Source organism: Lucilia sericata, unplaced genomic scaffold, assembly GCF_015586225.1.
Source record: "Lucilia sericata isolate MDLA Ls3-8-SP2 unplaced genomic scaffold, ASM1558622v1 Contig000337F_arrow, whole genome shotgun sequence".
NCBI classification, from domain to species: domain Eukaryota; kingdom Metazoa; phylum Arthropoda; class Insecta; order Diptera; family Calliphoridae; genus Lucilia; species Lucilia sericata.
The window spans coordinates 64,860-80,706 of record NW_023994357.1 but is presented as its reverse complement, the minus strand read 5'-3'; the positions used below and the strand labels follow the sequence as shown (position 1 = coordinate 80,706).

Genomic DNA, 15,847 nt, shown 5'->3' with positions numbered 1-15,847 from the left:
TGCTTAATGTTTATAAGTTTTATTTCATATTTGAGACAATTTTAAATGTAGAAATTTCTGCTGCTTTGATTTGCTGCTGATTTGAAAAGTTTAGCAACATGTTGCTGCTAAAATTGAGAAAATTTTTTTAAAAACTTAATGCTTAAGTTTCTCAAGAAAACTAGAGACCAAATAACAGTTCAATAAAGTTAAATTTTTTTAACGACTAGAAGCTTTTAAACTAAAATTGAAAAACTTTTCAGTTTAAACTAAGATTAACTGGAGATCAAAATATTAACAGTGAGAGATGGTAATAAATTGTTAACTGTTAAAAGTTTAAACCTAGTTTAACTTATAAGGAGCAGTTTTTTAGTTTAAGTTGAATGTTAAAGCTTTTTTTTCAAGAATTTTTTTTTTTATAAAATTTTCCAAAAAATATAAGACAATATTTAAATAAAAATCTAGTTTGAAAGAAAAATAAATAAAAATTTAAGTTATTTTTTTTTTTGGTTTTAAAATGTTATTAATTAAAATTATAAACTTGAAATCATGGACTGGCGATCGATCCTTTTGCTGATGCTCCTGGGCACAAATCCTTAGACAATTAGAGTCTCTGCAGGATTGTCTTTTAAATGATTTTTATTTAAATCAATTGTTTATATATATTTTGTAGTGTTTTTTTTTTTTTGTAAATATTTTATTTGTTAAATAATTTTTAAAGTATTTTATTTTTAATATTATATAATAAACTTATAAACTAAAAAAAAGAATACAAAATAATAATAATTATAATACAAAAATTAAAGTATTTAAAAAAAAAATATATAATTAATAACATTAAAAACAAAAAAATAACTTAAATATACAATTTTTTTTGTTTAATAATTTGTAATTTCTTTTTTTTTGTTAAAAACAAGAGAGTCTTTGAAAAAAAAATCTTATAACAGATTTTTTATATGTAATAATAAAAAAATACTTAAATATTAAAGAATTTAGGGGGGAAAAGAATTTTATAAAAAACAGCTTTTGCTTAATTTTGTTTAAATTATTATATACAATATGTTTATAATAATAAAAAAATTTTAAAAGATTTCTTTTATAAATTTTAGTTTTTTTTTTTAATTTTTTTTAACTAAAATTTTGCAGTTGTTTTAAATTTTTTACAGTTTTATTAATTTGTTTTTGTTGTTTTTTCTTTTAGCCATAAAATTATAATTTGTTTTATTTAAGTTTTATGTTTTTTTTTAATATTTTTATTTAGAAAGTCAATGCAATGCAAATTATCACAATTTATTTTTTTTATTTTATTTTGCTTGATGTTTTGTGGTTAAAATTAAACTCAAATTAGTTTTTTTTTATTAATAAATCAGTTTTTACAATTTGTGTATTTTTTTTTTTAAATTAATAATAAATATCTAAACTCAAAATTCTACTTTTTTAATAAAAGTATGGGTTTCAAGTTGAAAAAAAACAAGGTTTCCTAAAAAAAATTTAGTTTTAAAGTTAATTTAGTTCTTTTTTTTTAACAATTATACAAAAATTAACAAAAAATTTTTATAAAAAAAAACTTAATAAATTACAAAAAAAAAAAAAAATTAAAGTTTAAGCTAATTTTCTTTCATTTTAATAGGAAACAAGTGTTTTTTTTTAAGGGAGTTAAGGGCGGGTAGGAGGCGTGGCTTTTTTTTCAGGGCAGGAGAAGGACTATTTAATTATATCACATTATAAATTAAAAAAAAATGTTGCTTTTCTTTTTGCCAGCAACAAGAGTTTTTCTTTTAAACCCCAGAGACACCAAAAGAAACTCTAAGAGTTGGGCTCTCAAACACTTTTTGCCAATTAAATTTTGTTCCAAAATACCAGCGACAAATTTTAAAAGAGAAAAGGACAAGTTTTTAAAACTTTTAAGCTTTTGCTGGGTTATTTTTTTTTTTTTTTTTTGAAAAAAGGATATGTTAAGGACAAATGTTTTGATGTCAAAACATTTTTAATATTAAACTCCTTGGCTTAGACACCTTCAACTTCAAAATATGCAACAGCATCAGCAATAATTATCCTTTTTTTGATTTGATACAGGGTGAGTGTGTTAAAGTGTGTAAAAAATTTTGCTTAAGTGTTTCTATTTGTTGTTGCATCTTATTTTGTTAAATTAATAAACAAAATTTAACACTCCATATTTTCGGTTTTTTTTTGTGTTGAGAGTGTGAGTGTTTTTTATAGAGGAGACTGAGTGACAACAATATTTTCATGTTGTATAGCTAAGACTCTGCGCTAAACGACAAAATTTAGAATTTAAGACATGGGTCCATTTGTGGCCTGTACCGCTGAACCCTGATTATCCTCGCTATTAACAGCATTTAGATTCTGTTGTGTAGTATCTACACTTTGTTCTGTTACTATGGTTGTATTGGCGGCTTGTTGTGTGGTAGGTGTTGCTGTACCACTACCTACATTTGACTGGGGTGTTGCTGCTGCATTGACTGTATTGCCGGCTACGTTGTTGGCCACTGTTGCTGGTGCTGCTGTTATGGCGGCTGGTGTGGGTGCAGCCGTTAACATATTACTGCCATTGGTCGCTGTTGTACCGGCAATTTGCAATTGTGTTTGCATTTGCAACTGTTGCAATGTTTCCTGTGACATATTTGCCTTCAGTATGGTATTCTCTACTTCCAATTGATTGATTTTGTCCATTAGTTCGGAGATTTTCTCTTTAAGAACCTCAACCTCCTCACGGACGGCGATCATCAAATGGGATTTGACGAGATCCTAAAATGATAGAGAGAACAAAGTTATTAGTAAAACGCTTTCCTTTGTAGTTGTTTAAATATAAGCAACATGTTGTTATACATTTGAAATTAAACATGTTGCTAAGAATGAGTTTTTATATTGCAACCTAAACCTTAAACAAATTTTATAATAAAACAGATAATAGTATAAAAACTTTAAAATTAAGCTTTTCTTAATAGTTATTTAGGAATCAGCAACATGTTTAGTTACATGGCAAACTAAACATGTTGCTAGGAAAAGTTTACAACCTAAAACTTAACTATTTTTTAGACAGAGAAAGAGAAATAGAATAAAAACATTAGTATTAAATTTTCTATAATTATTAGTTTGGAATCAGCAACTTGTTTAGCTACATATTAAACTAAACATGTTGCTAGGATAATTTTTTTAATACTAAAACCTAAACCTTATAATAATTTTATAATACAGCACATAATAGAATAAAAACATAAGTATTAAGTTTTCTATAACTGTTGATTTGGAATCTGCAACATGTTTAGCTACATTGTCAACTAAACATGTTGGTAGAATGACTTTTCATGTTTAACTATAAATCCTAAATAAATTTTCTAATAGAGAAGATATTAGAATAAAAACTTTAGTATTAAGTTTGTAAACAACTACATGTTTAGCTACATTTTAAACTAAACATGTTGCTAAGTATGATTTTTGTAATATTCCAACCTAAACCCTATAATAATTTTATAATAGAGCAGATACTAGAATAAAAAACATTAGTTTTAAGTTTTCTATAATTCTTAAATTGAAATCTACAACATGTTTAGCTACTTGATAAACTAAACATGTTGCTAATAGGATTTTTCATGTTGCAACATAAAACTTAAACTAATTTTACAATATTTAATAGATTTATGTGAAATATTGTTATAAAATTATATAACTAAAACATTGGTTGTAGGTTCCGAAACTTGTTTAGCTAACTAGTAAACTAAACATGTTGCTAGATTCACGTTTCATGTTGCAACAAAAACCTTTAACTTATTTTTATCAAATTTAATATATTTTCTTAATATATTTGTTTTAAATTATCTAAAGCAAGTAATTTAGCTTCAGCAATATGTTTAGATACATATTATATATAACTCAACATGTTGCTTGGTTAAACAAATATTATTTTTTCTAAATTATATTAAAGTCTTTGAAATATTAGTAAAAAGTTTTCCAAAATTTTAATTTAGGTTTAGGAACTTGTTTAGATACATGTGTAAGCTAAACATGTTGCTAATACAATCAAAATTTTATAATAATTAATCGATTTCTTTAAAAAATATCTGTTAAACACATGTTTTTTTATTTGAAAATAATCCCAGATCTTGAACATGTGTATTATAAAGACTTGTTAAAAAGTGATTTACATTACAAAAGCAAAACAAACAAACATATAGAAAAAGTACAATAAACTAAAATTAGTTTATACTACATCATACAAAAGCTTTTCTAAATCCCCCTCTTCTTTTTAAAAAAGTACTTTTTCAAACAATTTATTTCTATAATAAATCATAACAAAAAGAAATTCTTAGAAATACCATAACAATGCCTACACAAAGGTTTAAAGTTTAAACTAATACCTCTGCTTGCTTAGGCACATGTTTAGCAACATGTTTTAAAGAATTATTTAATATTTGCTTACACTTTTGCTTTTCTTAATTACCCTGACGTAGTTTTTTTATTTGTAACAAGAAAATAAAATAGAAATTATATAAAAAAAATAGTAAAAATATTACCAACATGTCATAATGGGTTTTTTTTTAAGTTTTAAGCTGTTTTTTTTTTTCTTTTCTGCCTTAAATGTAACACGCAAGTTTTGTATTTTTATTGCAGAAATAGGGGCCTTTTATAATTTGTAAAATGAATCATCATATAAGGTGCCATACCTCGACCACAACAACAGCGGCAACAAAAAAATCTTTAAATCAATATTTGCACACCATGAACAAATTTAATTTTCATTATATTTATTTGTTACTAACTGAGCTAGAAGATAAAATAGTATAATTTTCTTTTTTTTGCAGTTTTATGGCATTTTATCTATTACTATAAGTGGTTTAAGTATATTAGCTGAGCGACCTTCAAATGACTTTTTTTTGTAGAATAATGACCATTAAAAGCAATTAAAAAGAATGAAATAGAAATGTTTAGAAAGTTATATTGTTTAAAACGTATGTTTAATTTGTTTAGCAACATGTTGCTGAATAATATTTGTTAATTTTTAATTATTGTTTTTGATTTATAATTTAAAAATATTATAAAAATATTAAATTTTTAAGTTTTAAGAAAAATTTTTTCTTAGCAACATGTTGCTAACAACAAATTTGATAAAATTTTTTTAACTGTTAAACGTTTTATACACTAAATAGTTAAATTTCTTTAAATTTAAGCATTTTAAGGAAATTTTTATTTAGGCAACATGTTGCTGGCAACATTTTTTCTTTTAATTTTTAAAACTTAAAAACTTTAAACTTTAAAAAATTCTTATGAATATGTTTTCAATATATTTAAGACTAGATTTCTCAGACTTCTTCTATACTAAAGTTTAGCAACATGAGGCCTTTAAACTGTTATAATTTTTTATTAGCAACATGTTGCAGTTATTAGATTTTAAAAGATTTGAATTGTGTTTAAAGTTTATTTCTCAGTTAAGTTTGAAAATTATAGAAAGGTTATGGTTTAAGCGAAATTTTCTATTGGCAACATGTTGTTGCTCAACAATTTGACAGGAAATAGGTTTCTTTTAGCAACATTTGGCAAACAATATTTAAATTAATTTAAATTCACAGCAATATGTTTTAAATTTAGCTTAGACTATTGGATTTATTTGAATATCTCTTTATATACAAATGTTTAGCCAACATGTGGCTAAAAAATTACAATATTGTTTAGCAACATTTGCTTGGCAACATTGGATATTACAAAAATTCTTCCAAAACTGCTTTAAATAGCTATAACAATTTATTATTTATAAAAAAAAAGAAATTTTTATAAAAAAATGTTTAGCAACATGAGTTTAGAAACTTTTAATAATGTTTAGCAACATTTTAATATATTTAAAATTTTGCAAAAACAGCTCTAAGTTAAAAAAATAATTAAATTTTAATAAAAAAATCCCAATTTTATGACAAATTTGTTTAGCAACATGTTGCTGGCCACTTTTTATAACATGAAATATCAAACAAATTTGCACGAATTTGTAATTTATCATACAAATACAGCATGATTTTTTGTTAAAAATTATAAACAATAACAAAAAACCTTCTAACAGCATGATTTTTAGCAACCGATACCATTCTCTTAACAATAATAGAACATCTTCAAAGAAACAACATAAATTTAAAAAACGTCAATTGTTTGTTTTTCAAAGACAAACGTCAGATTTATAGAATTTAAACAAATCTATATGGAGGATAAACGTTAAATTTAGGCCAAGCATGTACATATTAAGTTTCAAGTGAATGACACACTTAAGTTTTTTTTTTATTTGAAAAGGTAATTTGAGTATTTAAGGATCATTATGAAGATGATTTGTTAACAGAAATAGACTGAAAAAACTGTTTATGTTTAGAAAAAGGTCTTTTATTTTTGAAAATTTTCTCTGTTTAAAATATGTCAGGGTAAAAAATCATATTTAATATAGATTTTTGTTAATGTTTTATTTATAAAATAAAAATAGATTTCTTTCAGTGCTGTTGGGTTTCTTTTAAATTTATTTATAGATCTTTTAATAAATGAAAACATAATGAATAACAGATATTTATTTATGTCTACAAATCAAAGGCTGCTTTTTGTTGAAAGAAATAATCTTAAAAAAAAACAACAACTAAAATCCCCTTAAGATTAAAACAAAACCGCAGGGCAGAGTTTTATACAAAATGGATAAAACTTTTTGCTGTTAATTTCCTTATTTAAAACTTTTTAAATGTTTCTTTTTTTATGACAAGCAATAATTTGGATTTATGCCAACCAAACTTAAGAAAATTATTCATATTATTGTTAATCATAATAAGCAAAATAATTATTTTGTTTTTGAAAATGTTTGTGGTGAAAAAAAAACAAAGTTTTTTTCATTTGTTTCTACGCTGATTTTCCCTATGACAAAATATTAATTTTAACACAACCACGTGTATGAAAATATGTTGGCTATTAGGAAAAGTAAAAGAAAATTTGTTTGAAAAAACAAACATACAAGGTTATTTGAAATAAACCTATTGTTTCCATGAAACAATTTAAAATTTATGAGGTTTTTTTTCAATAAAATGCCAAAATATTTAAATTTTTGTTTGAAATAAAAGCATGTTTGTATTCTTTTATAATAGTTATATGTTAATTTTATAAATAAACAACAAAATTTGGCAATAAATTTATTGAAAACACAAATTTAAATAATATAAACTACGTACGTTTAACGTCAAAAATTAAGGTTTTTAAATTAAATTAAAACCACACCCCTTTTTAAACTGATAATAAAGTAAACAAGTTTCTAAAGTGTTAAATATAAAGTTTAACTAAAATATAACATTAAATTTAATACAAATATGTTCAAAATCTTAAAGAATTCTTAAAAAATTTTTAATTTATCTTTAATACTTTAAGAAATGTCATTTTTTTCCCACCACTAAGAGCAAAAAAACAACAAAACACATCAGCACAAGCCAGGCATGGAAAATTCAGTACATTGTACTTTATTCAATACATTTTTTTAGCGAATAATACCGCTTTAGCCCCTCAACTTTTGATAAATAGTTTACATAATAGTTCTATAGTCTATATTCTAGTGATTAGACTAGAATCTAGTCTATAATCTTTATCTATAATCTAGTCTACAAACACACACACACACTAATAAAACTAAGCCAAACACTCTCTTTGATTGAGTTTCAATTTGTGTAAAACCAAAAAAGGTAAACAAAGGAAAACAATTGTTATTGTAATAATACAGGCATAAGAAAGTAAACAAAACACTGTGTTATTGTTGTTGCTGTTATGTAAATAATGAAATGAAACTTGTAAAGAAAATGGTTAATTTAGAAAAATGCTTATAATTTCTACATTTTAAAAGGGATTTTAATGAAATTTCTTTTATAAATAAAAAACATTATAAGGAATTTATTTTTATAATTAAATTTTAATTAAATTTACCTTTAAAATAGTTAAAATAGTTTAAAAAGAAAAAATTAAATTGTTTAAGAACGAAAAAATCGCTAAAAATTTTAATAAACTTTATTAAACCAGTTTAAGTTAAATTTATTTCTTTTTGCAAAAAAAAAAAATCAACATTAACAATAACCACAAAAATTAACACCTTTATTTAACATATTAAAAAACCAGTTCGAACTGGTATTTTTAACAATGAATTTTAATAACTTATAACAAAATCGAAAAAATCCACTAAAAAAAAAAATAAAATTATGTTTTGTTGTTCGAAAACAGCCACCAATTATGGCTGCTGACTTGATTGGTGCCTTTGCAAATAGGCTTGTTTAGCTAACAACTACAAACAATCATTATTTCTTCAAGTTAAAAATAGTAAAATATTTTTTTTTATTTTTTTGGTTTTGTTGGCAAAATTTCAAATTTCCAACAAAACACAAAATTTTCTATAATATTTTTTTTTTATAAATTTATTTGCTTGTTTTGTCTGGTTAAATAAAAAACACAAAAAATTAATATCTAAATTATTGTCTAAATGTTTTTGCTTAATTATTAGCTTATAAATGTTTGGCTCATTCATAAAATTTATTTAAAGATCTGTTAATAACATATAATATAAAGGAAGTAGAGTGTGTTTAAAAATATATCTGTATAAAAAAATTATTATTAAAACAAATGCCACACAACAGCAACAAAAAGAATGAGTAAACAGTAATTTTTTAAAAAAATGTTCTTTCTAAATGTTAAGAAAATTATAAAATTTTTAACAATTTTACTTAAACTTTAAGCTTTTTATATAAGAAACTATTTTCAATCGATTTTGGACTATAGACTAGACTAATGATTAGATTATAGGCCAGACTACAGGCTAGGCTGTAGTCTAGATTATAGACTAGACTATAGACTAGACTGTAGACTAGACTATAGACTAGACTGTAGACTAGACTATAGACTAGACTATAGACTAGACTATAGACTAGACTATAGACTAGACTATAGACTAGACTATAGACTAGACTATAGACTAGACTATAGACTAGACTATAGACTAGACTATAGACTTGACTATAGACTAGACTATAGACTAGACTATAGACTTGACTATAGACTTGACTATAGACTAGACTATAGACTAGACTATAGACTTGACTATAGACTTGACTATAGACTTGACTATAGACTTGACTATAGACTAGACTATAGACTAGACTGTAGACTAGACTGTAGACTAGACTAGACTAGACTGTAGACAAGACTAGACTGTAGACTAGACTATAGACTAGACTATAGACTAAACTATAGACTAGACTATATACTTGACTATATACTAGACTATAGACTAGGCAATAGAATTGGCTATAGACTAGACTATAGACTATGAATCAGACTATGGGTTAGACTGTAGACTAGATTATAGACTAGACTATAGGTTAGACAGTAGACTAGATTATAAACTAGCTTATAGACTAAACTGTAGACTAGACTATAGACTACACTATAGACTAGACTATAGACTAGACTATAGACTAGACTATAGACTAGACTATAGACTAGACTATAGACTAGACTATAGACTAGACTATAGACTAGACTATAGACTAGACTATAGACTAGACTATAGACTAGACTATAGACTAGACTATAGACTAGACTATAGACTAGACTATAGACTAGACTATAGACTAGACTATAGACTAGACTATAGACTAGACTATAGACTAGACTATAGACTAGACTATAGACTAGACTATAGACTAGACTATAGACTAGACTATAGACTAGACTATAGACTAGACTATAGACTAGACTAGACTAGACTATAGACTACACTATAGACTAGACTATAGACTATGCTATAGACTAGACTATAGACTATGCTATAGACTAGACTATAGACTAGACTATAGACTAGACTATAGACTAGACTATAGACTAGACTATAGACTAGACTATAGACTAGACTATAGACTAGACTATAGACTAGACTATAGACTAGACTATAGACTAGACTATAGACTAGACTATAGACTAGACTATAGACTAGACTATAGACTAGACTATAGACTAGACTATACACTAGGCTATAGACTAGACTATAGACTAAACTATAGACTAGACTATAGGCTAGACTATAGGCTAGACTATAGGCTAGACTATAGGCTAGACTATAGACTAGACTATAGACTAGACTATAGACTAGACTATAGACTAGACTATAGACTAGACTATAGACTAGACTATAGACTAGACTATAGACTAGACTTTAGACTAGACTATTGACTAGACTAGGCTATAGACTAGGCTATAGACTAGGCTATAGACTAGACTATAGACTCGACTATACACTAGATTATAGACTAGACTATATATTATACTATAGACTAGACCATAGACTAGACTTTAGACAAGTCTATAAACAAGACCATAGACTAGACTAAAGATTAGACTATCGACTCGACTTTAGACTAGACTATAAACTAAAACTATAGATGAGACTATAATATTGACTAGACTATGCAATAGATTATAGAATAGACTATAGACCAAACTATGGATTAGTCTAGAATTCCTTAGCAACATGTTGCCAGCATTCAAAAATTGTTTATAATTAATCTAAACAAGTAAAATTTTAATGAATTTGTTTATAAAAATAATCAACATATAAAATTGGATTTATTTGACAAATTTTGTTAAAGAAAATATATTCATCCTTAGCAACATGTTGCCAGCAACAAAATAAGTTTTTAAATACTCTAAACAGTTGCCAAAAAGTTGTTTTTCAATAAATCTTATAAGTGTTTCCCCCTATACCTCTGGCAAATGATTCATTTAAATAAAAATTGTTTTCTTTTTTTCAAAAATTAAAAAGATTTATACCTAAATTTTCTAAAAATTCCCCCCGTAAAACATGTTAATCTTTAAAATCTCTTTTAATAAACTTAAAAACATTTTAAAGGGCAAATTTAAAAAATATATTAAAATTTTCTTTTCAAAAATATTCAAACTTATGTGAACTTGAATTGTAAAGAAAAATGGTTTGCCTTTGCTTTGGATTAATAAAACAAATATGAATCATTTTAAACAACTGGAGAGAGAGATAGAAAAACTCAGTACTAAATTTAATTTTATATATATATAAAAAACAAACAGCTGAGATTTCAAAAATAAATATAAAAAACACTTTAAAAGTGTTTGCGTGTCTGTCTTTGACCAACGCAATTGGATGCCAAACAATAAGATAAATCAGACAAATAATCATCAACTAAAGGCGTCTAAATTCTTAAACATCACATATAATTTTTATAAAAGACAAAGAAGGCACAACAGAGACAATAGATATTTTTTGTAAAAACAACACATGTTGGGAAATTGACCTCAAACTGAGCAGAACTAAACAGCAGGTAGTTTTTTTTTTCGAAAAAAAAAACCTTAAAACAAGTGTTTTTTTTCTAGTTGTAATATTTAGCTAATTTAAGGTTAGTTTTTTCTAAAAATTTCAAGTGCATTTTTTTATGACATGTTTCAATATTTTGTCTATTCTCAATATGTGGGCAGCACTTTACAAAATATATTTTAAGATTGTTAAGTGGGTGCTTGTTTTACATGTTGTCTAATATTTTCAAAAGTTATTGAATTAATTTTTGTAAAAAAGTAGGTGGCAAGCATTTTGAATAATTTTTAAAATTTGTTTAAAGCAAAAGTCAATTAATACATAAATTTGAATAAAATTGTAGTTTTAATCAAAAACAGTTTGACAGTTTGTTTTGGAAATAGTAAATCAAAGCTGTAGAAAGTTTAAATTAGAAAATTTTTACGTTTGCGCAAATTGCCAAGCTCATAAATATGATTAGAAAGGTTGCTATTAAAGACAAGTAAGTGGTTTGCACAAATCTGTTTTCGTTTGGCTAAAACTCTGCTTCAGTTAGATAATCGAAAACCTAATTTTTCCATTTGTTTTGTGAGTTTGTGCAGTTTTACGCTTTGTTTGCGCAAACTCAAGTTTGCAAAAGCTTTCCAAAAAAAACTTCAATAATTTACAACAAATTTTTTTAATAGTTTAATGTTAGAAAAACAGTTTTAAAAGCTTTAAACGCTTTGAAGTTTCAAAAGTTCTTAAGTACAAGTTATCTAAGGAACAACTTTAAGTTTTAAAAGTTCTTAAGAAAAAGTTTACAAATGAGATATTAATGAATTTATTGTTTGAAAAACTGTTCAAAAGCTTATTTTTTAGCTTTAAGTTTAGCAAAATGAAAACGAATTTGAAGTTTTAAAATTTCTTAAGAAAAATTTCACAGTGAAGAAAAGTTTGCTAAAGAAATCGAATAGAAAAGCTTTAAATAAAGGTTTATTTTTCAAATAATTGTTTTAGCTGTTAAGTTTTACACAAAATAAACGAATTTGAAGTTTCAAAAGTTCTTAAGAAAATGCTCACAAAAAGAAAAGTTAACCAAAAGCAAATCGAATTGAAAAGCTTTAAATATTTTGTATTGGTTGTTTTAGCTTTGTTTAGTTTGACAAAATGTAAACGAATTTGAAGTTTAAAAAGTTCTTAAGGGAAAGCTCACAAAAAGAAAAGTTTGCCAAACAAATTGTTTAGAAAAGTTTTTAAGCTTTAAGCTTTTTGTTTTTAATATGATTCTTTTAGCTTTTACATTCACATATTTTATTTTATAAAATTTTACAAAAAGCTTATACAAAAATTTAAATTTTTAAAAGTTTTCTTTAAAAAAAGTTCATGAAAAATCAGCTTTTTATAATTATTTTTAAAATGTTCCTTTAAATTTCATATGCTAGATTCTGCTGAGAATTGGAGCATTATTCACAAATTTGTTCGGTTTTTAAAAAGTTAGCTTTTCAAAAATTTATGATTTTTTTTTTTCTATTTTAACAAAATTCATCTATTTTACTAAAATTAAAAAATTTTCAAATTTTGAAAGTTTGCTATTTTAGAAAAGCTTTATTTTAACTTTACTTTAACAAATTCTTTAAGCTTTTTTGTTAGTTGTTTAAAGTTTGCCAAAAAGTTGAGGAATTTAGACTTTTTAAAAGTTATAAGCAATAAAGCTTATAGGTTCATTTAGCTTTTTAAGTGGATGAAAGTTATTTTATTAAATTTGCTATAAACTGCAGGAATTTAGACTTTTAAAAGTTTTAAGAAAGCTTTTAAGTTATTTAATTTAATTTTCAAAAAAAAAATGGCAGCAATTTAGACTTTTACAAGTTGTAAAAGCTTTTCAATTTAAAGAATTTAATAAAAACTGTACAGCTTTCAAAAGTTTGGCAAATATTTTAAAAATTTTCGATTTTTTCATCAATTTTGTTTAATTTTTTTTTTATTAAATGAACTTTTATTGTCAATTTCTTTTAAAAACTTTTTCCAATTTGTAATTTAAGTTATTTTTAAATATATATTTTTTTTTTTAATTTTTATGCAATTTAGTTCCAATTTTAGACAATTTTTTTAAATTAAAAATTTTCTTAATTTTTTTACTCATTTTTTAATTAAATTAAAACTTAAAATATAAAATTTAAAAATTTTTTTTTTTAATTTATAAATAATATTTAGACACATTTTGTTTTTAATTTTTAAAGCTTTATATTTTTTTATTTTAATTTAATTAATTTTTATATATATATATATATATTTTTTTTTAATTTTTTCAAAAGTTCTTTGTTTAATGTTTTAATTTAATTTGTTTTTTATTGAAAAAATTTTTTCTAAAATTATTTTCTTTAACTCTAACTTCAAAACTTCATTTTGACAATTTTATTAAAAATTTTTTTTAAACTTATTTTTTATTAAAATTTAATTTAAAAAATTTATTTTTAATTTTTTATTAAATTTTTGCAATTTCTGTTGCCAATTACTCAACTTTTTTCATGGTTTCTTTGTTTTATACTAAATTTTTGTTTTTTTGCTTAATTAGTTGTCACCACTATTATTTTTACATTTTTCCATTTTTCCTATATTTTGTCTAATTTCTACTCGTTTCTATTTAATATCTATCTATGTAGTAGTTAGGTTTTTAGTGCAAAATCAATAAAAATTTATGAGTGTTTTTTGAACAAAAAAAAAAAATGTTTTTTTATTTTAATACGTACTTTAGCATTTGGCACCATCACATAGCAGGGGCTGTCCTGGCCCTTTTGCCAAATTTCATATAACCAATTTTCTGGTTGACGCATAGACATGGTACCCAACATTTTATTGTTGATTACAAGTTTTTTCAATATAAATTGTTTAAATTGAATTTTTAAAAATTTTTTTTCTTTTGTTATAAAGTTTATAGAAAGTTCTTAGCTTTCAGGCTTAAACACAGTCTTTTGAGATTTTGTGAGATTTTTTTTCAATAAAAAAACACTTTTTAAAAGTGATATGTGTTGTATTTTGGGTTTTATTTTTATAAAAATTTTATTTCTTTTTTTATTTAAATTTCTTGTTTTATTTTAAATCACAGTTTTTTTTGGGTTTTTATTAATTTCAAGCTGTTTTCTGTTTGATTTTGTTTAATAATTTTTAATTTTATTAAATTTTTTAAAGTTTTTATTTATTAAAATTTTTTTTAATTTTTTCTTTAAATTTATTTTCAATTTTTTGTTATTAAAAAATTTTTTATGTGTGAGCAAAGGCACCAAATCTATATTGTATATGAAATGATTTCTTTCTTTTTCTTCTTCTTTTTTAAAAAATTTTTTTTTATTATTTTTTATAATTTTTTTTTAAATTAATATTGTTTTAGTTTTGTAGTGTTTTTTAAGCAAACGTTTAGCAATAACTGATTTTCTGTATAAGAAAACCTTACAATATACATGAAAATTTTGAGTTTTTATTTAAAAAGAGCATATAATTGAGCTTAAGAGCAACCACCAACCGGTGCTTATAAAAAGCTTTTTTTTTTTGAAAAGCTTTATTTTATCTCAAAAGAGTAATTTTGGTTTTATTTCAACTCAAGAGTTTAATTTGAACACTTTATAGGGTTTTTTCTTTGTTATAATAAAAAAAGTTCTTTTTATTTCAAATAAATTTTTTAAGAATTTTATTTAGTTTTTTAAAAAAATTTTATAAAAATTTATTTTTTTTTATAAAAAAAAGTACAATAATGTTTTCTTTAACAGTTTTGAAAGGCGACTGAAAGTCTGCTAAATATTAAAGAGACTTTTATATGTTTTTAGCTTCTAAAAATTTCTAAATTATTAAAATTCATTCAAATATTCTAAACACTCTCTAAATCTCTAACACACACTCTCTTTCTCTCTCTCTCTCTGCTTCGCTATTATGCTTTAACTAAAATTATATAAAATGTGTTAAAAAGCACTCAATGTGTAAAATAAATCAATTGAAATTGAGTGTTATTCAACAGAAAACACTCTATTAATTTACTTTATAAGGCAAAAGAAAAACCAGAAAACACTCTTTTAAAAACACATGCGCATTAAAATGTTTAAAAAACTACCTGCTCTCTATAAACTGCGACATATGTTTTCAACTAGAGAGCAATAGCTCTCTCTCTCTCTCTCTTTTGAAAAAAAAAAAAAAAAAAAAAACAGGTAGATAGATACCTGAAAATTTTTAACAAACACAACCTCAAAAAACCAGCAGCTAAAGACAAAAATTTTTTGCTATAAAAATCCACAAAATACGTAAAAAATTATCCAAAAAAAACTAAATGTTTAAATTTATTATTATGAACATCTTCTTAACTGAAATGAACAAAAGCCAAAAGTTAATTCGACAAAAAAAATGTGAAACGTACGTATTTTTATTTGTTATTTGCCTTTTCGTCTGAATTTTTTGTAACAATTTAATTGATAACGTCATCATATATTGTTGTTTTCTTTTTCATTTTATTAAATTATAGCAAAATTAAATTCATATATTTTTTAGCACCACAAAAAAAAGGCTTGTTTGTTTTCT

At 23.8% G+C, this 15,847-nt stretch overlaps 1 protein-coding gene across 1 annotated transcript; it reads right to left on the bottom strand.

Moving 5' to 3' along the window:
• Positions 1-1,895: 1,895 nt before the first annotated feature.
• LOC119603791 (protein bunched, class 1/class 3/D/E isoforms) lies at positions 1,896-15,045 on the bottom strand. The gene is made up of 2 exons (XM_037955960.1): positions 14,035-15,045; positions 1,896-2,745 (listed from the first exon to the last, which is right to left on the bottom strand). Exons 1-2 carry the CDS (start codon positions 14,134-14,136, stop codon positions 2,272-2,274), a joined length of 576 nt encoding a protein of 191 aa, XP_037811888.1. The 5' UTR covers positions 14,137-15,045; the 3' UTR covers positions 1,896-2,271.
• Between the last annotated feature and the right edge of the window lie 802 nt (positions 15,046-15,847).

What these genes read in the sequence shown, in the direction of transcription:
- LOC119603791 (XM_037955960.1), bottom strand. Translation starts at nt 14,136, where the DNA reads ATGTTGGGTACCATGTCTATGCGTCAACCAGAAAATTGGTTATATGAA. An exon ending in TGATGGTGCCAAATGCTAAA is followed by an intron (nt 2,746 to 14,034) that starts GTACGTATTAAA and finishes CTATCATTTTAG; the next exon opens with GATCTCGTCAAATCCCATTT.